This window comes from Gymnoscopelus braueri (assembly GCF_963280865.1).
Source record: "Gymnoscopelus braueri genome assembly, chromosome: 16".
Taxonomy (NCBI): Eukaryota; Metazoa; Chordata; class Actinopteri; order Myctophiformes; family Myctophidae; genus Gymnoscopelus; species Gymnoscopelus braueri.
Genome location: NC_137616.1, coordinates 19,550,033 through 19,575,740, shown reverse-complemented (window position 1 = coordinate 19,575,740; position 25,708 = coordinate 19,550,033). Strand labels below are relative to the sequence as shown.

The 25,708-nt window shown below is 42.8% G+C and overlaps 1 protein-coding gene across 2 annotated transcripts; it reads right to left on the bottom strand.

The window, feature by feature from the left end:
- Positions 1-69: 69 nt before the first annotated feature.
- On the bottom strand, positions 70-24,056 carry reps1 (RALBP1 associated Eps domain containing 1). Of its 2 annotated transcripts, XM_080454055.1 has the most exons (19): positions 23,237-24,056; positions 21,037-21,160; positions 16,356-16,636; positions 15,628-15,790; positions 14,374-14,510; positions 13,656-13,818; positions 13,419-13,482; positions 12,025-12,179; positions 11,369-11,490; positions 9,719-9,799; positions 8,235-8,322; positions 7,887-7,982; positions 7,680-7,740; positions 7,147-7,345; positions 6,733-6,930; positions 5,839-5,928; positions 5,400-5,554; positions 4,946-5,051; positions 70-3,081 (listed from the first exon to the last, which is right to left on the bottom strand). In XM_080454055.1, exons 1-19 carry the CDS (start codon positions 23,387-23,389, stop codon positions 3,013-3,015), a joined length of 2,505 nt encoding a protein of 834 aa, XP_080310181.1. In that variant the 5' UTR covers positions 23,390-24,056; the 3' UTR covers positions 70-3,012. The 2 variants fall into 2 exon arrangements, with proteins under 2 accessions (XP_080310181.1, XP_080310182.1); XM_080454056.1 differs by lacking the exon at positions 9,719-9,799.
- Positions 24,057-25,708: the final 1,652 nt, after the last annotated feature.

The window sequence follows — 25,708 nt, the reverse complement described above, 5'->3', positions numbered from 1 at the left end:
ATCATAATTATGATGAACGAAGGCCACAGCTCCTCAAACTCGCAATAAAGGAAAAACAGTTCAGAGAGAGGCGTTTAAAATATTGTGCCGTTTTTATTTTTGTGTAAAAATCACACAGCTGCTAGTTGACTCTGCAGAGATACATCCATGCAGTTAAACATCTAGGATCCCACAGCCAAGAGAGAAGGAATTAAATAGAATATTCTTTCGCCGTTAGTCAGCAATTAATGCAAATTTACATATGAGTTCAAAAGTGTGTATCATACAATATACAACACAGACCTGGCAGCAAACAACAGTCAATCTCCCATCAAACACACCATTCTGATTGATTGCTTCTGCCTGCCTGGATCGCCATATGGGCGTGGTATGTAGTTGGGGACTGGGGATGATTTGATAGGTTGCACTGTTCCAGGAAAGATCAATCAATCGAAAACGGAAGGATTTAAGGGGATATGAACAGTATTTCCTCCAGGTCTGAAAACAATCCCTCAACACACACACACACACACTCTCTCTCACACACACACACACACACACACTTACACCCCAATTACATCATCATTCTGGACAGCAGAAAAAGAAGGCGAGCCTTGGTACAACAATGAGGAAGAAAGAGGTCAGTCAGTCACCATGGGAACCTGAATGCCGGTTGGGGGAAAGTAAGGCTTTTCGAGGACAAGGTTCTTCCAAAGAACAAAACCACAAACAGGAACCTCCAGAAACATAGAAGAAGAATATACGAAGAAGATACAAAAGGGGACAGCGATAAGAGATCTTTTTAAGGGTAAGCGGCACAAAAACCTCATCAAACTAGTTCTCAAGTTATACTATGCAAATTAAAAACAAAGATTCTAGTGGTTCACGTTATTTTTTCTTCCTTCTTAAAGCAACATTTGCTGAATACAGGAGACAGAGAGGGATGAATGTGTGGGTTTATACAACACCGGGATAAAGGAGGACAGACATGGAAGGAGACAAGGGGGGTGGGGGGGGACAGACAACTGGGGTTCAAAATTCAAAGTGCAGTTAGGTCATTCAGGTCTCCCCTTCAGTGGACTGGTGTCCATTTGGTAGGTCGGTAGGCTTCATCTAACGTCCAATGAGGGGGATTTTTACAGGCATCCAGAGAGAGCAGTCTTGCAGATTATGCCCGATTTATACACCGTTGTACGATGGGGCATAAATTGAGAATTAGGCTTACGCCACCCCTGAAACATAGTTCAGAGTTCATTTAAAGCCGTACCCCCCTCTTGTGTCGGGGCTGGCTATGCTGACCGCACGTCAGGATGTAAGGGTAAATTAACGGATACAGATACTGTTTTGGAAGGATGCACAAAACCGAAGCATATACTGTTCCACATGTTTCTACTGTGATAGTAGAAAAGGTTATGTGTAAATATAATTGTTATTGGGGAAATAGTATTGTCCTTGCATAGTGCCAATTACCCCTTTCAAAAACTAAAAAGTGTTAAAATGTATTGTAGCTCTGTAACCTGCCTAGGCTGGACTGTCTGACCATGTCTGTCTAGTGTCTTGACGTCTGTCAGTACAACAAAAGCCAGGAACAGTGGAAATGGTGGGTTTTTAATTCCTCACCGGACTATAGATGAATGAAAGAAAACTAGTCACGTACCAGTTCTTAAATAGGAAATCTGGCGCTAAAGAACATTTGCAATCCCATTTAATATGTGACAACATTTTTCCTTTTACCTTTCAGCTCAGCTATACACAGATGAGGTTTGGGATGTTTAACCACTTTAAGCCCTACTCAAAAACTTCCAAAGATAGCAGATCTACAACATCACAAAGCATCGCATTGCTCATGAGTTTGTACATTTGCTATTTTTGAACATTTCTGTAATTTTTTGGAAACGTTCGTCTATAATGACATGCCCAAGATAGGGACACCAGGGTGAAAGTGGTTAAGGACAAATGCTCTAGTTCAGCCGGTGCCAGGGAGGATGGATTTGAAATGGTGTTTGATCCTCCGAGTTGTGTTCAAATGGTCAAGAAAAAGTGGAAGAAGATCTGTTGTTGTTGTTGGTGGTAGTGAAAATTGGAACAGCCTAGGTAGAGGAGAGTGTGAGATACTAACTTCAGTCATTCGTCAGGAGGCTCAGTCAATCTCAACGGACCAATCCCAAACACTGTAACATTACTACTGATGGATAACAGAATGGAGACAAAAGGAGAGCACACTCGTTCCATTGCATCGTGCCGTCTATGTAAATGTCACCTGTCTTATACTGTATACACACACACACCAACCGCTCACAAAATCATGTACACAAGAGGAGGAAATGGAGGGGAAGACAGAGACGCACACACACACCAACCGACAGGGACATAGGCACAGTCACAGATGCACGCACAAACACACAACACAATCTCTCTGCCTCTCTTTTTCAGTCTTCAAACAGCAGCAGTGTGGCCCGGCTCAGACCACAGTAGCGGTGCGATGGCGGTCTTGAAACACTCCCGACTGCAACAGTCAGCCCGTGGTCCAAACCGCTTGCATTTCTTAAGGAAAACAGAAAAGTGCCAGAGTATGTAACATCCACCTGCCCCACAACACTCTCCCTGGTAGGACTACAGCAGTGGTTCTCAAACTTTTTCATTTCAAGTACCCCATAACTGTACAGATGGAACCAAATGGACCCATTTGGTTCCATCTGTACACTCAAGTTACAGACCTGTAAGGATCCATATAGAATCCCCTCAAGGTACCCTGAGGGTCCCTGGACCCCACTTTGAGAACCACTGGAATACAGTATGCTCACACTGGTTGCCATTGATATGCGTATGTGTGTATGTGTGTGTTTCAGCAGTACGGCCATGGCAGGTCAAGTCTCCAGAGAAAAGCAGGGTACAGAGGCCCACGGTCAATGGAAGGAGAGAGGGATGGGCAGGAGAGCGTTGAGACTTGAACACACAGAAGCCCCCCTGCGTGCACTTGCTTCAGTCTTCCAGAAGGGAAGGGGGTTGCCCTCCCTCAAAAACATACACAGGTTACAGATGGGAGAAAGGTCTGAGCTGCTCCAGTTGAACCTCAAGGGATATCCTTTCCTCCAGCAGGTCCTGACAATGACAACAACAAATGAGTTTTAACACTAATGAGTCTATACTTTTTTATTTAGAGTAGACAATTTTTTACACCCTTTTTCTCCCCAATTTAGTAGTTATGCCAATTAACCCATTAAGACCTGGAATGCATCTGTGTCACTTTATATTTCTTTGGCTATTCAAAAATAGCAGATATACAAGCTCATAGAGCTTGTAGATCTACATGAGCTTGTAGATCTGCTATTTTTGAAAAATAGTGATTCTTTTTTTGTGGATTTTTTTCAAAAAACTGTTAGGATTTGGAAAACATTTTAAGAATCGCCTCAGGTCTTAAAGGGTTAATTCCTCCCCACACACATTTCTGTGTTGTCACTGCTGTTGTGTCCTACTGACTCACCTGCCAGTGAGGAGCCCCCACCGGGAGGACGTAGGGCCTTCGTCCTACTCCTCCCGCCCAACACTCCCTGCTGACAGGTGCCGCCCCAGCCCGTAGGAAAACGTGCATTGACCAATACCACCCTCCCCACCCGGCTTCCCTCCCCTGACCACGGGCCAATTGCCTTCGCATAGACACCCGACAAAGTTACTGAGGTTTAACCACTTATATACCCTATATACTTTTTTGGCCGGGGTACCCCAGAGCTGTATACTTGGTCCCCTCCTTTTTTCCCTCTACACCAATTCTCTTCCCGAAAAGAGCTGATCTACAACTATTTTCACCAAATGTTATGTGCCTATTTTGACATGCCCAGAATAGTGATTAATAAAGAGAAACTTAACATGTAGATTTTTGGCTATATGGGGGGTTACACCTTTTTTAAATAGAACCACATTTTGGATTTTAGGATTATGTCATCACAGTTGGCCAATTTAGATGATTTAGATGACAAACTTAAATTTCGAAGTGAATACTTTTGTCAACGCAAACTATGAACTAACTATGGACTTATTTACTGCTCAACTTGATTTCTCCACTGGTACAGTGACTGAGAGCTTATGCCAACACAGAGCATGATTTATAACTTCATAGATTTATGGAAGCAACAGGGTTCTACTCAGGCCATTGAGAAATCCTTCAATTGGACCAAATGGGCACATTCTAGAGACTTGTATCTGTTTTTCTATTATATCTTGGTAATTTTCTATTAATCAATGGGCCTTCTGATTTGAATGAACTCACTCGGTAAAATATGAAATGCCTGCACATCACTTGCTTGCTAAAGGGATAATGTTGAAGCATGTTTCTGTGCTGAGCTAGTTGGGAAAGTAGGAACGAGGAAATTGGCACATTGCTGGCTGTTGGCAGTAGGGAGAGGGAGTGATTGTCATGTATGCATGTTTCAACATCGAAGAGTCAGTCAGTCAGTTATCCACACTGACTATTAAAGCCCCCTCAGGGTCTGGCAATAAAAATATCACCTCTAAGTAGAATAGACTGTACTGCCAACATGCAGACCTTGAAAAGACAATGCTGAAAGGTTGGAGGAGGAGTACAGGACTTTGAGGAGTCTCCGTCCCTCAGGAGGAGAGAAGGACAGTTTCACATTCCAGGTGTTCTACATCACATTGATGTTGAGGTCAACACTAAATATACTCAGACCCTCTGTTCTGAGAGATCTGTCTCCCCTTTTCTTTTATATGAAAAAAACTGCCAATAAACACGTGGAACTGAGAAGGTCTGGTCGTGTAACGCTTCCTTAAACTAACAGTTTCATAACTCCTTTAATAAGGAATGAATCCACCCGCAACTGAAAACGGTACAGTAGTGTGTGTGTGTGTGTGTGTGTGTGTGTGTGTGTGTGTGTGTGTGTGTGTGTGTGTGTGTGTGTGTGTGTGTGTGTGTGTGTGTGTGTGTGTGTGTTTGTTGTGTCCATTGTACCTTCAGCTGTTGCTGCAGTTCACTGTTGAGTCGTGCCAGAACTGTGTTGGTCTCCTTGTTTCTCCTGATGGATGCTTGGATGGATTTCTTATCCTTCCCTACTGACCTGAGATGAAAACACACAGACACAAGACACATTACACATCTCACAGGATGTTTCATAACACAGTTGAACCAACAAATATTTTACTTAAGCTAAAATATTATTTAAGCATCATATCTTATATCCAATGTCTAAAAGAGGTGTCGGAAAATGTCAAAGATCTACACCCCTCGCAGCTGCGGCTTTATTTTCACTTTGTGAATAAAGAAGGCTATGGGTATGTGATAAATTATCACCCAGCATTCGTCGTTGCTTGAGCTTATCCAACCCGGCTGATATGCCTGCCACGGTAAAGACATTATTGAATATAAGGATTTCACAACTTCCAGTGATGACTGTAGAGTTTTGTACCTGGTGATGGAAGGTTGAGTGGCGAGGACGGCGGCGATGAGGTTGGACTTCTGTGGGCCGTGCGGCTCGTCTTCTGGTCGAAGTTCGTCTTCAGACTTCAACCTCCGACGCACTGGCTTGGGAGGAGGGTACAGCGGGCCCGACGAACCCTTGGCCTGACGGAAGAACAAAACAGGGAGTTAGATAAAGTGAATTCCCACATTTCGTGTAAACAATTGAAACCACGTGCCAGTGTTAGCCTATTTATCTGCTCACACCTAATTTTGGCTTTTAGATCCCTCCCACGTCCTGCATAAGGACGTGGGTGGAACTCAGGAAAAGAGTATCTTTAAAAATAAAAAAAAAGGATAAGAAATAATATCCATAAATCTGTCAATCATTGAAGATATTGCTGAACCACAGTATGATATGTCATGAGTGAATGGAAATGGAAACATACAGAGTTTACAGTGGCTGTGGCTCTGTCTTCTGCCAGACTGTCACTCTTAACTGCTCTCAAAGGACCGGCTCCCTCCGACGTCTTTTCCACCTGAAGACAACACACAACCAAAACGTAAATAATCTACACCAGTAGTTCTCAAACCTTTTAATTTCAAGGACCCCCCATAACTCTCAGTGTTACAGACCTATAAGGGTCCATTTGGAACCCCCTCAAGGAACACTGAGGGTCCCTGGACCCAACTTTGAGAACCACTGTACACATTAAACTCTCAACTCTTGACATTTATTGTCTTTTGTCCCCAATGGATTTCCAATAGGATGTTTTGTAATGTCTGATTAGATATCTACTGCAGTGGATGCATCAGATTAATTGGAGTCAATGATGCTCTGAAAAGTGTTATTTGACTGGAAGTTTGACTATATCAAGCCGTGAGGAAAATGAAGCCAAAGAAAGATCTCTGCGACGTAGGCCTGAATTTGGAATTATGCCACGCACAAATCGACGATCTGGGAGAACTCATTAAAAAAGGTACTGTGGCTACCATTCTGGGAACAACGGAGGAGGAAGACTAGCTGGTGCCATTGGTAGGGGTCCATTTGGTTCGATTTATACAATCTCGGAGTCGAGACCGATAATCTCTGAGTTGAAGCAGTTTCTTTTGGCCAGGGGTATTTGTGTACCCCTGCATATTCTGACACTGACTAGACTTGAACATTGCTTTGCTTAACATATCAGCTGTCAAGAGCTAATATGTTAAGCAAAGCAATGTTCAAGTCTACTCACACTCAACGCAGACATCAGGTCCCGAAACTGAATGCCACGATCTCAGAGATGACCAGGAAAATAGCGGATGCTGCACCTTACCGGCGTACCGTGTGACTGATCACCCACCTGTCCCGTCTCGTTGAGCTTGTCGACATCGGGCAGGCTGGACGGCTGCTCGGATGCGGAAAACGCCTTGAACTGGCTGAAGTCTGCGAAGTTGGGCTGCTGGGGGATCTGGTGGGGGGAGGTGGTGGTGGTGAGGGCCACGCCGGCCCCTGGCACGCCCTCCACCTCTCCACGGAGCCCGCTGTGGGGGCCTGATGTCTAGAGATGGGCAAAGAGAGGGAAAAGATCATGTGAGGGTGTCGACTTGCATTCTGCAACATTCTGGGTATTGCAGAAAATATTAAGCGTGTTGGAACTAAACATCAGTAAATTGTTCTACTGTTCACATTCATGTGAAGTTCAGTCCAATTCACAATTTCTGTTGTCCCATGTGGGACAATACAGTTTGGGGTGTGTAATACGTGTCTGCCTTACCTGTGTGGGTAGCGGTCTAGGAGGTACAGCGGGAGGGTAGGCTACCGTGCAAGACTGTGGTTGCCCTGCTGTAGGCACGGCGGCGAAGCTGCGGTTCATGTCTAGGGAGGAGGAGCGGGAGTGCGAGGGGTGGGGGCGGGGTGGAGGAGGGGGCGGAGCCACCACCTTCAGAGGCTCCGGAGATGTCCCTGACTGAGACCTTAAGAACACACAGAGTGGAGACACCTCAAATGATTCACTTTGATCCAACTGCAGTTGTGAGGAACAAGGATTTCTCTTTCAAACCAACATGGTTGTCATTGTCATTGTCATGACCATGATAGTGGCCTTGTCATGTCGGCATGGATAAGTACTGTCAAGGTGGACAGCCAGTATTTCCACAATAGCATGTCCTCCCCTCTCTTATTTATTAGATACAACTAGAGCCACAACTATGTTTTTTGAGAGCATGCACTTTCTGACATCGACATCCGAAGCATCAAACATATTAAGAGATTTCCAACACACTTAGGAGCCCTCCAACAGCCACTTACCTTTGTCTCGTGATGGGCTCTTGGTCTGAGGTGAAGGAATCCGAACTGCTGTAGCCATCACCTGTATATGGAGAAACCAAGGCCACAGAGTTAAGATGCAATGATAAAACCAGCCTGCTTACTATGGACAATATGTAAACAGCAACTCATGATCCACAAACACTCAAGAAACAGGGTCTTGCTTAATTATCCCTTTGAGGGACTCACCGACTGTGTTGGCAGCTACAAACTTGATGGAAGCGGCTAGTTCTTCAGACATTTCTGGAGGCTGGGTCAGTAGAGGACTGGTAGGGTGGCCGTGGTCTAGATGACAAATCAACAAGCATTGAGGGTTTTGAGTTACTTTTAACCTTGAAGGCTGTGGCAGGTTGTGCCTCTTCTAAAACACTGCATTTGTTGTGAATAACTTTATGGCTATTAGGGCTAATAAAATACTTTTTAGGCAGAGGGGACACTGCAAACACACTAAAGTGTGTGTGTGTGTGTGTGTGTGTGTGTGTGTGTGTGTGTGTGAGAGAGAGTGTGCGGGAGATATGTGGAAGGAGTTTGTCTCACCACTGCCTGTCCTCTTCAGCTCCATCTCCTGCATGTGTATCTTACTGGGAGTCATCCGAATGGGGACTGGGTGGACGATGGCCGTGTCCTGAAGGACAGACAGATGAAGGTAGACCAGAGAGACACATGGTAAGACACACAGACAGACAGACAGGGTGTTAAGAAAAACAGACTTTAACATCTAGAATGACTATGGAAACAGCCAAACAAAAATCCAAAGGTTGAAGTCTTTCCAAGAGCCTGGCATAGAAAGTAATATGTAATATGATTCTTCTACAGTACTGCAACAAATTACATTACAATATTTCAAAAGCTTCAAACATGACTTGCTTGGATTTAGGTAAACAAAAATACTCCTACACTCTTTGTTAATCACATAAACCCTGGCGATCCTATTTTGGGAATGTTTTTTAATATTTTGTAATATTTTCAAAAATGTTAACACATTCCCTTCCACTGACGGAGATCTCCGTCATTTCAAATCCACCCGTTGACCGCCATTGACGGAGATCTGACGGGCGCTCTGACGCAACTTAGGAATGATCCTAGGACCCTGAAAGAAGGAATGGACAGATGTGATGCCATCCCCAAGAATGATACTCCAGTCCGCTCCTTCTTTATCAGTTTTAGAAAAACAGCCCTTTCTCTTTTTTTGGTGAAGAAAACGGCTATTATCCAACTGCCGACCGGGAGAAAATGGACGATCGTGGTTAAAAGAAAATCTCTGGTGGAGAGATCAGACCCTCCCCCATCCCCCAGACATGCTTTGTTTACGCGCACATCACGCTCCCGTGGCGCTCCAAAGATCGTCAATATAAAAAGGTAAAAAACCCTGGCAAAAGCTACATAATTAATCAATACCTGGCAGGGAATGTGTTAAAAATAAATAAATAGTGAAAAGAGCAGATCTACAGGCTCACAATGTGTCGTGATACGACATGTTGGGAGCTTGCAGATCTTTATGGGGCTTAAGTGGTCAATAGATGGATCTAACATCTAGAATGCTGTCCCCTTTATTTCCCGAATGCAGTCATATTTTCCAACCGTCAGCCTGTGACTCCCCTCTGATCTTCACTCAGACATTATATCCATTATGCAATCTGCTCACTGGCAACAACATGATACAAAACATGGAAACTCAAACGGTGACAATTTTCTTTGACTGGAAGGCCCTTCTCATGATTGTTGGGTGCCACCGTGGAAAAGGTGACCAATAGCAGCTAAGCAAGCCAAATCTAAAAGAACACCATGCAGCAAATGCAATAGACAGAATTACAATGAGGGATCTGAGGAAGAGAGGTGGTGAGAGGAAGAGAGAAAGAGAGAAAAGAGGTGAAACCAAAGTGAATCCAAAGAGAGAGAGAGAGAGTGATGGAGAGAGCTAGAGGCAGAGATAGAGAGAGAAGGTGAGAGGAGATCCTCCAGAGAGGGTTAATATCGGTCAATTGATGGAGATACCATGCATACTAACTGATTGGACTTACAGGGTCAGCTGGTGCAATGTTAGAGTCAAATTGGGTCAGAGTTTGTGAGCTGGAGGAGCGCTCACTAAACGTCTCCCATTGCTGCAGGGACAGACACAACAGTGAGACAAAACAAACAAACACGTCAGTCAGCAAGCGCAGTCATATCACACATTATTACATCACCAGTCTGTGCCGCTGCCGGCAAGACGTGACGTCAGTCACTGGCGTGGTGACATGGTTGTGACCTAAATCGCCCGTTTTTACGTTTAGTGTGGCTTCAGGTTTGTCAAATATTTTTTTACATAGTGTCCAAATTCTACGCTAAAGGTTTTTCGTAATACATTAGTGCCACAGGCACCAAATTATCTGGTAAACATCTCTGCTCACTACAATCAGCTACCTTCAGAGCTACCTTAAATTTAACAGATTGATTCCACTGGATAAAATTTATCTGCTCTTATATCATACTACAATTACAATCTGAGTTTCATGAGTGACATGACATGAGTTCATGTCTTTTCTTGTCCGTAAATTTAAACTTTTCATTTACTTTTTTTTTAAAATTATTATAATGGCATAATTGAAGAAGAGAGCTTACTCTTGGAACTCCCTGAATAATTAAGGGTGTACAATGTGAAATAAGCGTGAGAAATTAACGGCCAGTCAAATGTTGGTAAATCTTGGCAGTGCGCGGATAGTAAGTCAGTATACACGACCAGCCACTTTGATCCAGTCATCAATTTGGTTTGTGGTATATCACAGGCAACTGGTACATTTTGGAAACAATCAGCCTCTGTGACCAGTTTCTTGCCGTTAAGCAAATTTGCCTTCATGAACAGTAAACATTATGCTACCTTCTAGGACTCTTATGAATATGGTAGTCAAAGTTATGCTACCTTTTGGGTATACATTGATGAGTTATAGGTTTTATCAACCAAAAATGTCAAAGTACCAGTCAAAGTTATGCTACCTTCTGACTGGTATAAACAGTCCAAGTTATGCTACCTTCTGACTGGTATAAACCGTACAAGTTATGCTACCTTCTGACTGGTATAAACAGTCCAAGTTATGCTACCTTCTGACTATTAACGACGGTCAAAGTTATTCTACCTTTAATGACTCTTATGAACAGTCAAAGTTATGCTACCTTCTACATCACAGAGAAAACGTCAGCACAACCACAGCAGATCTTGCAGAATTTAAATACTGTCTTGCTACTTACAGATGTTACTACTAGGAAACGTATAATGATAATGTCGGTGTTTAGTCTGAATCCAGTAATCTCTTTCGGGTTATTCCCCTAAACGGATTCCCCTATTCAGGCCTATCTAAAGTGGGGAATACGATTTCGGTCACAGATGTGATGTCACCAGCCGGTGACACGATAGGCTACCACCAACAGCCTAAGGAAGTGAGAGAAGTAGTGGTGAATGAATGGTGAGTAATTAAACTCAGTCATGAAGTGAATGAAATGAGAAATGTAACTCAAATCGTATTGAATTGGCACGAAAGAAAGAGCAGCTTAAACGTATGACGCTACAACCATTAAGATTGATCAAACACAAACATGTGTATACTTGCATTGTATGCTTGCATTGTATACTTGCTTGTATAGCATACAGTAAGTGTGTATGTATATAAAATGTGTTTTATGGGTGGTTGTGGAACCTCATTGCTCTGGTTCATCTCAGGCCAGGTCTGGTTGAGCGAGGGCATGGAAGGTGACTTGTTGGGGGTCGTTTCCACGGGGGACCCCGAGTAGCCAACGTCAGCTGTTGCTTCTGGAACTTCTGTACACCGGACATGAGAAAAAACATCATGTTAGACCAAAGCACATTGTTTCTTTGTTTCTTTGTTTGTGGCTTGTTGAAATGTGCTATACAAATAAAATTGCCTTGCCTAGACTGGTTTCAAGCATCAAGAAACATGAATACACAGGGGAGGTACACTTATGCTATTCTAATAATTCTAATCTAATAATTAAACGATGCTGACACAGATGTTTATAATGTATTTAGTGCTTGTTAAAGTGTTAAGAATAGTACATTATTGAGGGTATTCACAGGTTTTGTTAATCCATAGATAGATAAATCAGAAAACTGCACACAGAGAAAGCCTAACACTTAATTATTTATACTCTATACATCGTGTGCCAGTGTCATGAACCGAATATAGCAGATCTACAAGCTTGTAGATAGGCTATTTTCGGCATACAACACCATTGTACTACAAAGTATAAATCAGGCTTAAGCCAGACAGTGACAGGGTGTATTGGTATCAAAAGGGGAGGAAGTGGGTGCTGGGACACAGAGGGAGAACGAGACCTGCTGAGTCATCCAGGTCAATCAGCTTCGGCATCAGGCTTTCGGGCAGCTTCTCTGGGAGGTCGTAGCCATTCTTCCTGGCCACCACCAGGTGGAAGGCTGCACAGAACTCGTCCAGCGTCAGTGCTCCGTCTTTGTCAAAGTCTGACAGCTCCCTGCGCCACATAGCCAGGAGAATGTGTGGTCAGACATTGAGAGGTGGAAAGTATCAAATTACAAGTACTTGTTATTGTAATTGAGTAGCTTTTTCCATGCACTTGTGCTTTCTGAATTGTACTTTCACTTAAGAAGATTGCTTTTCGAAAGGCAAGATGTTATTATTTTATAGCCCAATCAGGAGGATCATCTATTTAAGTTTGTTCTCAACGTCATTTCCCTTGTAAGGCAAACCTTGACACAGCTTTCTTAAGAAAAGATGCTCACCACTTTGAAGAGCATCACTGAATTGAAGAGGGATTGGTTGGTAGGACATATTTGCGAACGCAGCGGAAGGAGGCGCGCCTCCGCGCAAGTGGAGCTTACTATTAAACCGTGCTCGGGGTGTGTGTGTCTCTGTCTGTCTGTGTGTGTGTCTCTCTGTGTGCATGCACTGCCTGTGTGCAGCCGCCAGAGTGCAGGAATTTAGACAATGCTCTGATTAAAATGCACAACAGCCTGCCCCCCCCCCACCCCCACACACACACACACACACACACACACACACACAATGTCCTCTCCCCATCACGGTGAAATAACACGGATTACAAGTCCGTAAATACACAATATTTTTGAGCTGCGTTCGCTTCCAGCATTCGCGCGTCTTACTTGTCATATGGAAAAGTCAGGATGCCCCGTTGGCCTTTTCAGTGACCACATATAACCAAGTAGCTGTTACTCAGAGTTGTCTTCTACTTGAGTAACATTCAATGTAAGTAACAGTATTCCAACTATATCTACATGAGTAGGATATTCTAGTAGTCTTTTCGTCCCTGCACACGTCACAGTACATTACGACAACTCTGTGATGGGCCAGCAACTTGAATGAAAATGAAAGACAGTTTATATCTTAAACTGTGACAGGCGATCACATGGTCCAATCGGCTGCCTCGTCTGTTGTCAAGAATAAAGGAATTATGATATAAATAAATGACGTGAGGAAAAAGTAACTTGAATCAAGGCTTTAAACTTTAAAGCATTCAAATGTAAGCATGTGCTCTGGACAAAACCACTGGCTGCAAACTTGTCTATGGAAACTGCAAAAGTGGACAGCATTGAATAACATGGAAAAGAGGGAACAGTCCACCCAGTGAGTGTAAGCACAAAGGCACATGTGTCTGCACACATCTGCAGCACACTGTACCAAAGCACTGCACAGTGACACCACAGGTCCAAAGGCTCCAACAGCGGTGGCTCACCAAATGTGTGACAGTTCTAGGATCGGTAGCTTTGATTTGGTGAAGAACTCCTTGGCTGCAGAACCTGGAACACGTAAAGCGTTGAATGAGAAAACAGTCACTGGGTTTCAAGAGAGTGTGTGTGTGCGTGTGCGTGTGCGTGTGTGTGTGTGTGTGTGTGTGTGTGTGATTGAGAGAGAGAGTGTGTGTGTGTGTGTGATTGAGAGAGAGTGCGTGCGTGTGTTAGACCTCTCTCACCAGGTATAAAGCCATTAAGATCCGGCTGGATGGTTTTGAACTGATTGATATAATACTGCCTCTGTTCATCTGTGATCTTCCACGGATCGTCGTAGCCACTGGACTGTCGCTGGATTTCATTGGTCATCGTCGCTGACGCTACCGTTCGTATCGTTGTGCTCTCCTATAGAAAGCCACATGGCACATTTAGAGCAAGGGGGAGGGGTGTCCGACACGGTTTATAAGAATGTAACACACACACACACACACAAACACACACACACAGTAGGTATTTTTGTTTGGTTGTCCGTTATTTTGGCTGATCGCCACAACACACAATGTTTTTTGCATTTCCTTACCTGTGATGTTATTATTTTATGATAAGTAATATTATGCCTGTTCTGTTCTGCCTGACTACAGCTTCCACTAAAAATATTTGAAAGGGACAGTGTGTGGCGCTGCAAAATATTTTGCAATGCTCAGATTATGCACCACACAGGAACTACAGATAACTCTTTGAGATCAGATTAGAAGGACGAGAAAACACAAGATGACACTGGGCCATGATTGCATGAGATACATGTGCCATTCACATGCCTCTCTTAAGTGATTCTCTCTCCAGGTAAGAGGAAGGACAGCACAGCAGAGAGACAGGCAGCGATAAGGGCAACAAACAGAGACAGAGAGAGAGAGTTGAGAGGGGTAGAGGGCCGTGACAGATGATGTAATGCTATGCTACCTGGACTGACGATGGATGCATGGTTGGGAGTGTGCTGGATGGGGGGGTGTCCGCTGTGAAACTGACCCAGCTCTCCTGAACCGGAAGAGGGGGCGAATGGGCCTGGGCCGACCACATTCCATCACCAGGCACTGGTCCTGCACAGAAAACCAAGTAAACATATTGTACTTCAACATTGAATTTGTGTGTGTGTAGCAGTAGTTTGGTCAGCAGAGCCTCTGCCTGATGATCAAAAGCCTTGTCTCCCCCGGCCAAGGGGGAACACCCCTTCAGGCAAGTGGTTAAGATGTTGGCTTTCTACACGGGAGACCCGGGTTTGATTCCCGGGCATTACATATGCACAGATGTGACACAGGGGCAAAGGGCAGAAATGCTTGTTAAAACCTCAAAATTCCCCTGAAATGAGAGGGGGGACAGGGTCAAAATTCAACCCAAATGATAAGGCGCCGGCAGTGGCTAAGGAGGTCAAGCGGACGTCTTGGAATCTGCAGATTCCCCAGTATAAAAAAAGTGTTTTCATTTTTTTATTGCTCAAACATGCGCAAACAATCTTCATAAGACTCTGTTGCACTTGACAATGTAACGTGATCTAAATCAGCACTACATTTAACAAGACAAGACATTTAAATCCAGAATATGATTCAACCTATTGAATTCTGATTCGAGTACAGCACTAACTTTTGAGGATAATGTGACACCGATAATTCCAATGAATATGCAATTGATTTCTGTCTGGACCCGAGTTGTATTCTCCATAAAAGTTAGGCTAGTTGATGCTACAATATCTACTGTGCTGTAGGCATGTAAAGAACGAAACAAACATGAAAAGGCAGTGATTTAACATGTCAAAATAATAACGAATATAATACTGTGTGATTGTAGGTTGCTCTCTGTGCTGTTGTGCAACCAGACTGTTGTAATTTGTAAAAGTGAGACAGATACACTGTAGCTATAGCAGAGACTGAAAAAAAACAAAAGCTAGTGTCAGCTTCTATAATACGTGTTACTCCGATTTTATGAAATGCCCCTATATTCTACATAATGTACGAAGTTTGCACCCTAAAATGTCCTAAATGTCATAATGTGGCATTAGATATGAGTGTTGTGACTTAAAGGTGTAATCACAATACCTGTGGACAGAGATGAGATGATTTTGGCACACTATTTTCCTGTCCTCTGTTGAAAGCAGGTACTGTATTTCTATATTGAACTTGTGTGTGTATGTACTGCATGTACGTGTACAGGTGTATGTACCAGTTTGCGCTTCTCTGAAATGCGTCCACACTGCTCCGCTGGCGGTAAGCACCGGCTGTCTGTCTGTATTGCCACCACTGGCCTGCCTCTTGTGTTTCCTCCAGGAGTGAGGCGAGGTGGGAGGAGAATGGTGAGGAGACACGACTGGAGACGTGGAGTCAGGCTGATGACAACAACAACACATACACCAAAAGAGAGACCAACCAAGTCATAAACTACATGCATGGCCCTGTGCAAAACACAACCAATTTGCCAATGTGGGATTAATTGGCCTATGTAAGCTTATCTTAATCTCACATTTCTAATGAGTACTAGTAATTGTTTTCAGTCTCCAGTAAAGGCCAGGGAAAAGCTGTTCATCATCTTAGGACAGATACACTGAGGCTCATAAGACCATAAGAAAAACAATATATGGCAATAGGAGGAAGGGATCAAATGACAAGCAAAAAGCCTTACTGCTTCCAGTTATATAGCAGCAGGAAAGTTAAAGAGGAAACGTATGCTACTAGTAAAGAAATGAAGAACACACGTAGCAGTATTTCTACGGCACTCTCCAATAACAGCGTCCTCTGTTGTCACGGCAAATAGACAAATAGGCTATTGATAAATGGTGTGTATATGTGTGTTAGAATTGCTCTAAATGAACTCAACCAGTGGATTGTGAGCCAAACATGAGCTGCCATCAAACCACACTAGAATGAGAGCCCTGTGCCAACTGGATAGCTGACCTGTGACTCAATGGTAGGTGCCAGGGGCTGGATGACCTCGTGAACAGGAACTGCAGAGGATGTGGGTGGAGGTCCCTTTTTGGTCTGGAGGACCCTGGCAGGCGGCCTGGGGATGACCTCAGAGGTCGAGTAGAGCCCCTGTCTGTCCGCATCCTGGTACAGAGCGGTGTGGCCCGCATCCTGGTACAGAGCGGTGTGGCCCGCATCCTGGTACAGAGCGGTGTGGCGCGCCTCCGCCTCGTTCTTTCCCACGACAAACCTGGGCAGCGGCAGGTCTTTGACTACAGAACGGAAACGAGACATGGGATTATAGGATAGGATAGACATCTTGTTATTTTCAGACATATCACAGATTTTTGCAGACTGCCATGTTGGCAGTACTGGCCAAACAAAAAAAGCAAAACAACACGCTGGGATGAGGTATCATCCTTTGCAAGCATTTTCAAACTGTGGCAACGAGACCATTGTTCACAGAAAAGACTAACTAGACTAGATGGTCGTCTCTTTCTCCCTCTACTCTGTGTCCTTTAGTATTTATGGTGGTTGCCTCTTGTCTTTTGTCTCCACTTCATGTCTTTCCACTGAACAACTTGAAGAAAAAAAGCCCAGAGACGGAACAGAGAGAGATGAAGAACGGGGTTTTGGGGTCTTGTGTTTTTTTCTTACGTTTTAAGATAGTGAGTCTTACTTCCATGCAAGACAGTGTCGTGCACTGAAAATAGCTGATCTAGTAGCCCAAGGAAGTCAAACCAAACTTTTCAAATCGGACCCATGATGACGCTATAACAGCCCGCTTTACGTTTTGGCTATAATTCTTGAACTGTACACGCTTCCTCACACAATTGCGTGCATCAGAGAAAAAAAAGATATTGTGCTGCAAGCTGCTTCCACGGGCCATTATAATTACAGCTACTCGCAAGCATGACATGCACGAGTGATGTACATCCATGTGCCAGCAACATTCATACCTGTCATCTGTGAATCTATAAAGCATCTATTAGCGAAATGACTAAGATGTAATGTATGTATGTATGTATATATGTATGTATGTACACATACACACACTTTATACATAAATAGCCTAAACAATAATGAGTATGTTTAAAATGTACATTCTCTGTTGACATGACTACCGTAAGTTGATTCTTTTAATTCTTTTAAAGACTTTATAGGAATGGACTAGAAATGCTCATTAAAAACCTAAAAATTCCCCTGATATTAGGTGTCTAAATTTTACTCAAATGATAAAGGCGGCGGCAGTGGCTCAGGAGGTCAAGCGGCCGTCTTGGAATCTGCGGATTCCCCAATTTAGATTTTCCCAAATTTAGAGTTAGATTTACTGGGTCATTTTCTGTATCAGGACTGATTTTGGGTGTGAGTGCTACTTCTAGTCACACCGATTGAATTTGTGGGTTATGGCGGGGGTAGCCAGTTTATTAAGGGAGAATAAAAGAAGGCCCAGAGCAAAGTGTACTTTATCTGTCCTAGAGTGCATCTTGGTAACTGGAACCAGTGATGATTTGGCAGGCACATTTCTGAACACGCTCTCTCTGAACCAACAGAGCTTGCTTCAGGTTACCATGCCACATAATAATCAGTATACTTTATACTGTTGCCAGGACTGAGGTTGTCACCCCGGGCCTTCCCAACCGCTTTGGATTTTGATGTTCGCTTATTTGACAATCATGGCAGCAATGTGATGGCTCAATTGTAGGTCTGACTGCATCTAAGGAGTCCAAGTACAGTACTTTCACACTGTCACACATGGCAGCTGTCACACAGGAAAAGAGGAATTGGGAGGTGGATTTCTCCTGATGATGGTGACAGTTTTGCAGTGTACTTAGATGAGTTTAGTGCCCTTTGACTGCCAATTTGAGGACCCTACGAACAAGGTTGTCAGTGTAAAACACATGGATGAGTTTTAATCATCCACATTATTGCCAAAAGTTTAGCAAATTATTGAAAGCTCAGTTGATGAGGGCGAGAAGGATGAGAGGCCCAAGTAGTGTACCTTTTGCCACACCCAGCTAATAGATTTTTTAGGGATTCAGCTGCACAGTAAAAGGCATACTGCATTATATAATAAAGCAAAGCAGACCAGCAGCAGTGTGAAGTAGAGCCCAACCAATGCCATATTTTTGGATCGGATGATGATCCCAATTTTGAGTCCTAGATCACCGATTACCAATGTTTTGTCCGATACTTTGTCAAATCAGTCAGAGAGCGAAGACAAAGTGCCACACTGACAGAAATAACAGATGGAGAAAGAGTGATGCTTCAGGTGTCAGGCAGGACGGACAAGCTTTCACAGAAATGCTGGAATGGGAACTGACTTATGCCATCGATCTGGAAGGTGCTAGACCACTGTGTCTTTCTGAAAGGCATAAAATCAACCCTCAACAACAGTGCCTGCTGTACAACCCATAGTAACTGTATGTAATCTATAAGTGACATCTGGTAATTTAAAAAAAGGATAAATCGAAGTACTGGTAGTTTGGACAAGCTGGGGGGTTAATAAAAATGGGAGTTACATTTTGTTCATTACAAGCACAAAAGTAGCATAAAAACAGGAAGAAGCACCCGCGCACACATATGAAATACGATATCTAATTTCCTGCTAAAAAAAAGTGCTGCCTACTCAACTCTTCATTTTATACTGTCTAAAGTTTCACGTTAACAAAAATGCAGGCTTTAAACGCTTAAATGAAATAATAATTCAAATTCACATAAATATGCCTCCATTATAAAATGCCAATACAATCAGTTTCCAATGAACACATTAGAAAGTTTACCTTTTAAAAGAATAATGCACTGTATCACATTGATGTAAGTCCTAATTAAAGAGTGGCAAAGCCACTACCACTGTTTGACCATAAACTTTCTCACCACCCAAAAGATTAGTTTCCGTGGTTCAAAACATGACAACTAGAAGCAGGGTTTTATATGCTGTGCCCATATTGGTGTGAGGAAGTGGTTCTGTGTCTGTGCTTCCTTTATGACTTATCAAATTGTTTTGGATGTTCTGCAGTGAGCTCAGTGACTTCATATTGTAGTGTTTCAGAATACACAAACATTGTGTAATATGATTATGCGTGGCTACGACATCTTCCCCTTAGCATTAAATGCTTTAGCAAAACCAACACCAAAAGTAAACACAATAAAACTGTTAGGGCCTGAAGGGAGCACAAACTTCTCCAAGGTCTCAAACTGTCGACCACCTAATATCAGAAATACTAGGCTATCAATTGGGGGGAATCTATGCTTAGTTGCATGGCAGTGTCATGCACTGAAAATAGCAAATCTACAAGTTCACAATGTGTCACAATGTGAGGCATTGTGACCTTGTAGATCGGCTACTTTGGGTGCGCGACCAAATATAATGGGCCCTTAAGCCGAAATAGCACTCAAATATCATGCAAGTGCTTCAGGAGGTGCCTGACAATTTCAGTGAAGTACAATGTCACGTCGTTCAACCATTTTCAAAACCATGTGAAAGTGAAGCCTGTAACGTGCCCATACTGTATCTGGTTACTGTAACTGCACGATACTCCTAAAAACACATACAACCTGAAGCTATAGCCACTCCATTGCTTGTATGAAGCATTTTGATGGTGCACGGAACAGAAAGACATAGATAGTTGAGACTTTGTATTAAGCAGAAGATTCCGGTAGATACACAAGTAATGTGTGCATTCAATATGTAGGAAGCCCTTTTGACATGTTGTTTTGTGCAGTAAGGGCTTCTGACAGGAAAGAAGAACAGGACAGAAAGACTCATGAAGTAGTTCTGTGGGCTTGTTTGATAAAATGATATCATCACAGGATGATTATGGGTTTATGATGATCTCTCCTCATGTAATCACCGATTATCTAATTGCGCATTCATAGCACACGTTTCTGTTTAGTTTTATCCCAGTGCATTTGGTTCGCCTCCTCCTCCTGTGACCATGAGGTGCTGAATCACATCATGTTTCGATTTTTTGTTCCTTTCCATATAAAAGTATAGTTTTTTCCATTTTTGTTTTTATCATGTCTTTTTTAAATGTGCAATAAACTAAACTAAACTAATGAATCTCAGCTTGTGTTGTTGACGGAAGCAGCGGGGTTGCAGTTTTACATCGACATTTGTGACCTATCATATACTGTGACTTAAGATGTTGGTAATTCAGCATAACCACAGGCTTGTTTTCGAGTTGTTTTTGAGCATGTGTACACTACATTTCTCTTAATACATCGATAGTTCCCTACACTACCGCAGACATGTGGAATGGAATGTCCTTTTTGTTTGATCAGGCCTGCAATTTGTTTTTACACAGCATACACGCATGCTGCGAGTGGGAGAGTGAAAATAGCCAATCTACGAGCTTGTAGATCTGCTACTCTTGCCAATTGTTCACACATTTTCACCAAATGTTTGCCTATTTTTTCATAATGTTTGCTTATTATGCCCAGAATAGGGATGCTATGGTTCATGTGGCTTGACTGGCATTTTCATGTTGTGTTATGTACTTTAACTCAACTATGTCGCTCAGTGGCGGTGGTCATTGTTTTTGTCATTAAATGGCACTGTATTATATTGTCTTTTGGATGCCATCGACAAACATGATTTTGTTTTACTGTGAGTGTGGAAAAATAAATATCAAACAAGCCTATTTATTATTCAGGTCAACACTTGACTTACCTGAGTTGAGGCTTTCCACCCTGAGGGGCAGTCCAGACTGGGCAACGGCAATCAGCTTCAACGCAATATAGAACTGGCTCCTCCCAAAGTGACCCAACCGAGTGGCACCACACAGCTCTGTGATCTGAACACAACCAAGGGGCAATGTTTAATGGAATGGAACTTATCAGGAACCACATTTGTTCTCCACTACTAATGTTCCATTAGTAGATTTTGAACCAGGAAGAGAATACGGACACTGTTCATAGAATAAACGTTAGTGGAATAGAAGAGAAGAATTTAATCAAGCAGAGTAGTATGTAATATAACATAACTGAAAGGAACAGAACATACAACAGAAGAAGACAAGACAGGTTAAAATGGAACAATAAGATGGTAAGAATAATGGAACAAACACCAATTAGGTGAGCTTATATTGTATATAGGTCAAACAGTGGGGTCACAACATTCTGGGTCCTCAAAGTCATCAAGTATCAAACAGGTGACACATTTCTAACCTGGAAAAGCTAAACTTATAATCCGTTTTTTAAAGACCAAGCAGTGCTAAACAGAGACTTTGAAGTTTGAACACCTCTGAGCCGTAGACACACACAGTATATGACATGTATCTATAATATTCATGAACATATGGACACTCCACACCAAAGTTCTATTCAAAACATGAACATTATATGCATGTGAGTCACCATGAACTGATATGTCACATGCATCAATTCAAATTACAATCAAAGTACAATATGTTCCCAGTATTCACTCACTAAGCCAGACTAGATAAATCTGGACTCACTAATTTTGTCACACTTGACCTCATGTTGAGTAAGCTCTATGCAAAGTTCTGCAAATGATGCTACTTCATCATTTTCTGGCAGCAGGTGTTATGTTTATTTATTTGACATGGACACAATCACATTGGACGAAGCAGATGCATTGCTTGAAGTGTATATAGCACAAGTGCTAGTTTTTAACACCCGTCCACAGGAGGCTTTTCTAAAATAGAATAACAGTAGTCTAAAACCCAATTAAGTACAAAAAAGAATATATAGGTGGGAGACAGAATGGTTGAAATGTGTATGTGAGTGTGCAGAAACACACAAAGCACACACACACACACTAGGTAGACAATGCACTGCCTAATAATGAGACAGCTGCCCCTATGGTCAGTATGTGGACACCAAACAGATCACTAGAATAAATGTAACATTAAAAACAACAGCCTGTTAGATTTGGGTGAATGGAAAGCCTCTCTGCTGATCCAATACTTAATTTCAAGCCTTTGCGGACACAAAACAGGAAAGCACGGATTGCTTTTTCTTAGATGAAACGTGTGTGTCTGTTTGTGTGTGTATGTGTCTGTCTGTGTGTGTGTGTGTACGCAGCCAGCAGTGTTTCGCCTACAGTTTGGGAGTTAAAGATTACAACAGCTCTTCACTGTTCCACACAGCTCCCCTTGTTGACCTTGAAAAGGATGCTGACTCACAAACAGCAAATATTGGCCAGCTAAGGCCAGGAGTCACGAGAATGGGCTGCTACAGTTGGTCTGGTTGCACACACACACACACACACCTCATAACGAAGAGACTGGACCGGGAGAATAACTAGGTAGAATCATTTCTGGCATTACTACAAAACGATGTACTCTAATAAGGCAGGTTAGAAGCATAATCGAGTTTTACCAGTACAGTGTGATAAGGATTTATCTTATAAGCAACTGGTTTGTGGCTCTGAATGGTAGTGGTACACCATCCCACCGCACTGAACACTAAAGAGTGGGCAGGGAGGCAATATTACCAATGTCCCACTCCCATTATGCCTAGAGCCTACTATCTGGACTAGAGCCACACATGATCCCCAAGTGCCATACAATGTTGTGACAGTGAGACAAGACGCCTTGTTGAGGCGTCAGACAAGGCTTCAGACAAAGTGAGTTTTAAAAATAAACCAAAGCCCAAACCTCCAACAAAACAGTGGCTTTGGGTATTAAGCTAGCACTGGCATCAAGAAGGTGTGTCTGTCTTGCTACGCCACATAGCTAACCATGAACATACAAGGTAGCGGTAACTGTGTGGCTGACTGGCGTTCTGACAGCCCAGCGTGTCTGGAAAACATAACAGTGCTGTTCTACTGGATTTGTTCTCACTAAGTATTCTCTCAGTCAGTGTGACAGTTTAAAATGTACGTTGCTACGGTCTTGTTAGCTCACCTGCAGGACTACTTCGCTGGGTAACTGGGCCGCCCGGAAAAGGTCAAGAACCCTCCCGTTAGAAGCCACTTTCTTGGTGTTGTCCGTGTCGCAGTAGATGAACAGATCCGAGTAGTACTTCTGTTCCACGTCGGTCAACGTTAGACTTTCCATCGTTAGCACCGAGCGGCGACCCCCCCACCCCCGATCAAACCCGGACTGGTGTGATGTATCGATCAGCCCTCCTCCTCCTCCTCCTCGGTCACAGTGCGCTGTGGGGCTGGATCCAAAATATGGGCGAGACTTCAGGATCCCAAACTCAGCTGGTTGTGAACCAAAACCAGCTAACGTTAGTGTGTGTTAGCGTGTACCCCCTCGTCTGTGGAGTTATCTGCTCCGGGTTTTTAGGATAAAAGAGCCTCGCGATACGACTTTGTCTGTCTGCACGTTTACACACGGAGGCCTGGACGATATACGCTTCCATGCAGTTCAATAATGACTGAAGTTGTGCAGCCAACAGCTGGCTAGTACAGTGCAGCTAGCTGTAGCAGCTAGCTTGAATCAAAGTCAGCGGTGCTGGCTAACGAGCAAGTCCCCCAAAGTGCGTCCGTCTCTCCTCCGCAGCCCCGGACGTGTAGCTAAACAGCTAGCCTCACCCCGGCACTACCACTGCTTGTTCGTGTTCCGTAGCGGGACTGCGTTTTTGCGACTCGCTGGAAACCAATTCATTCCCCCACTGGGCCGTTTAGATTAGAAGTAAAGTTTCAGGGTGTTTAGGTTCCTTCTTCCTCCAGCAGTCAGAGCCGCCATTCCTCTAAATGTCCTGCCATTAGGATTCCTATGGCCCGTGACGTCACAGTGCTGACCAGCGTTGCCAGGTTCTGTGAGAGACATAAGCAACCAGGTCTATGAAAACAAGCCTAAAAGAAGCGAGCCCTTTGCCCTTTAAACAACATTACAAGCTTTTAGATCTGCTATTTTCCCAACAAATCTTGACCTTTAAACAACATTACAAGCTTTTAGATCTGCTATTTTCCCAACAAATCTTGAAAGAAATTTTAAAAGATGAGGAATATTTTAACAACACAAATCTTGTATGGGGGTCCCTGGCATAAAATATTTTCAGATGGGGTTCCGACCGCAGACAAATACATATTAATTTGGCGGTCCTTGACTTGAAAATATTTGAAAAACACTGGTTTAAACAACATTAGGAAAACAAGCCAATTTAAGAAACTGCACTTTAGAAACAAGCCCAAAAAAACGCAACCCGCAACTACGAATATTTACATGCAACTTTACAGAAAAACAAGCCCAAAGTCGCTTATAATAAGCGGACATGGCAACCCTGATGCAGACTGCTCGAGGAGTTTGCACCAAGTGAACTACACAGAAAAAGGGAAATAATTGGTTTTGTCTTCAAAATAAAAGCATGGGTTAGTTTCAGTGAAAAATAAATAAACACAATAAAAGTACAGTATGTCAAAATATAGAATAAATAATTTAGGAATATAATATATGTGTTATTACAACTTAACAACAAGGTATTTGTTTGATATTTAGCCTGTATTAAAATACATCTTGAGCCATTCAAAAGTATTTTCATTAAGAACACATTACTATTTAAATACAAACCATTTGAGAATTTTGATACTTATTAATTACAAAAATACAAAAATACTTGGCAGGACAGTTATGACTTTTTTTGATAAGCAAATACCATGAAACTTTTAAAACACTATAGACAAGAATTCAATTATAATGGGGCGGCAGTGGCTCAGGAGGTAGAGCGGCCGAAGTTCGACCCTGGGCTCCCCCAGAGTTAGTGTTGAAGTGTCCTTGACACCGAACCCTTAATTGCTCCCGATGAGCAGGTTGGTGTCTTGCATGGTTGTCTCCGCTATCGGAGTGTGAATGTGTGTGTGAATGGCTGAATGTAACATGCATTGTAAAGTGCCTTGGATAAAGGTGCAATATAAATACACCATTTAATGGAACAAGATATTTACTTATATCCTTGACCTTTACTGACACTCAAGAAGATCAAACTCCCAGTCCCCATGGCCTTGCCAAGGGGCCCTTGACTACCAGAGGTAAATATTTCCATTATATTGAATATAGGTTAATACTCAAATATGTGGGCCCCTCAGCCTACAATGCAAGTCCCCTCCCAGCCATCTGATTTTTAAGATGTTTTATTATATTTTAGATGCAAATAAATATCATATAAATACTGTAGGTTTTTAAAAGAGGGCCATATTTGAAAGTAGGAGAATACCTTAGGTCCGACTACATCTCCTGTCATGTTTCGGACCATAACAAAGTCACATACAAATGCATCACATTACATTACATTACATTACAGTCATTTAGCAAACAATTACAACAATTTTATTTAACTACAGTGCCATATCAATAGCCTTTTCAGAATTTTTATTGTCACATCACAGGTTTACAGGTGTAAAACAGTGGGTGAAATTTATTTTTCATTGT

Bases quoted from the DNA above. Each gene is read 5' to 3' on its own strand.
- reps1 (XM_080454055.1), bottom strand. From the start codon at position 23,389: ATGGAAAGTCTAACGTTGACCGACGTGGAACAGAAGTACTACTCGGAT. The intron at 11,491-12,024 runs GTCTCGTTCTCC...TCCGGTGTACAG, and splicing joins TGACCTGGATGACTCAGCAG to AAGTTCCAGAAGCAACAGCT. The intron at 3,082-4,945 runs GTACAATGGACA...TGTCATTGTCAG, and splicing joins AACTGCAGCAACAGCTGAAG to GACCTGCTGGAGGAAAGGAT.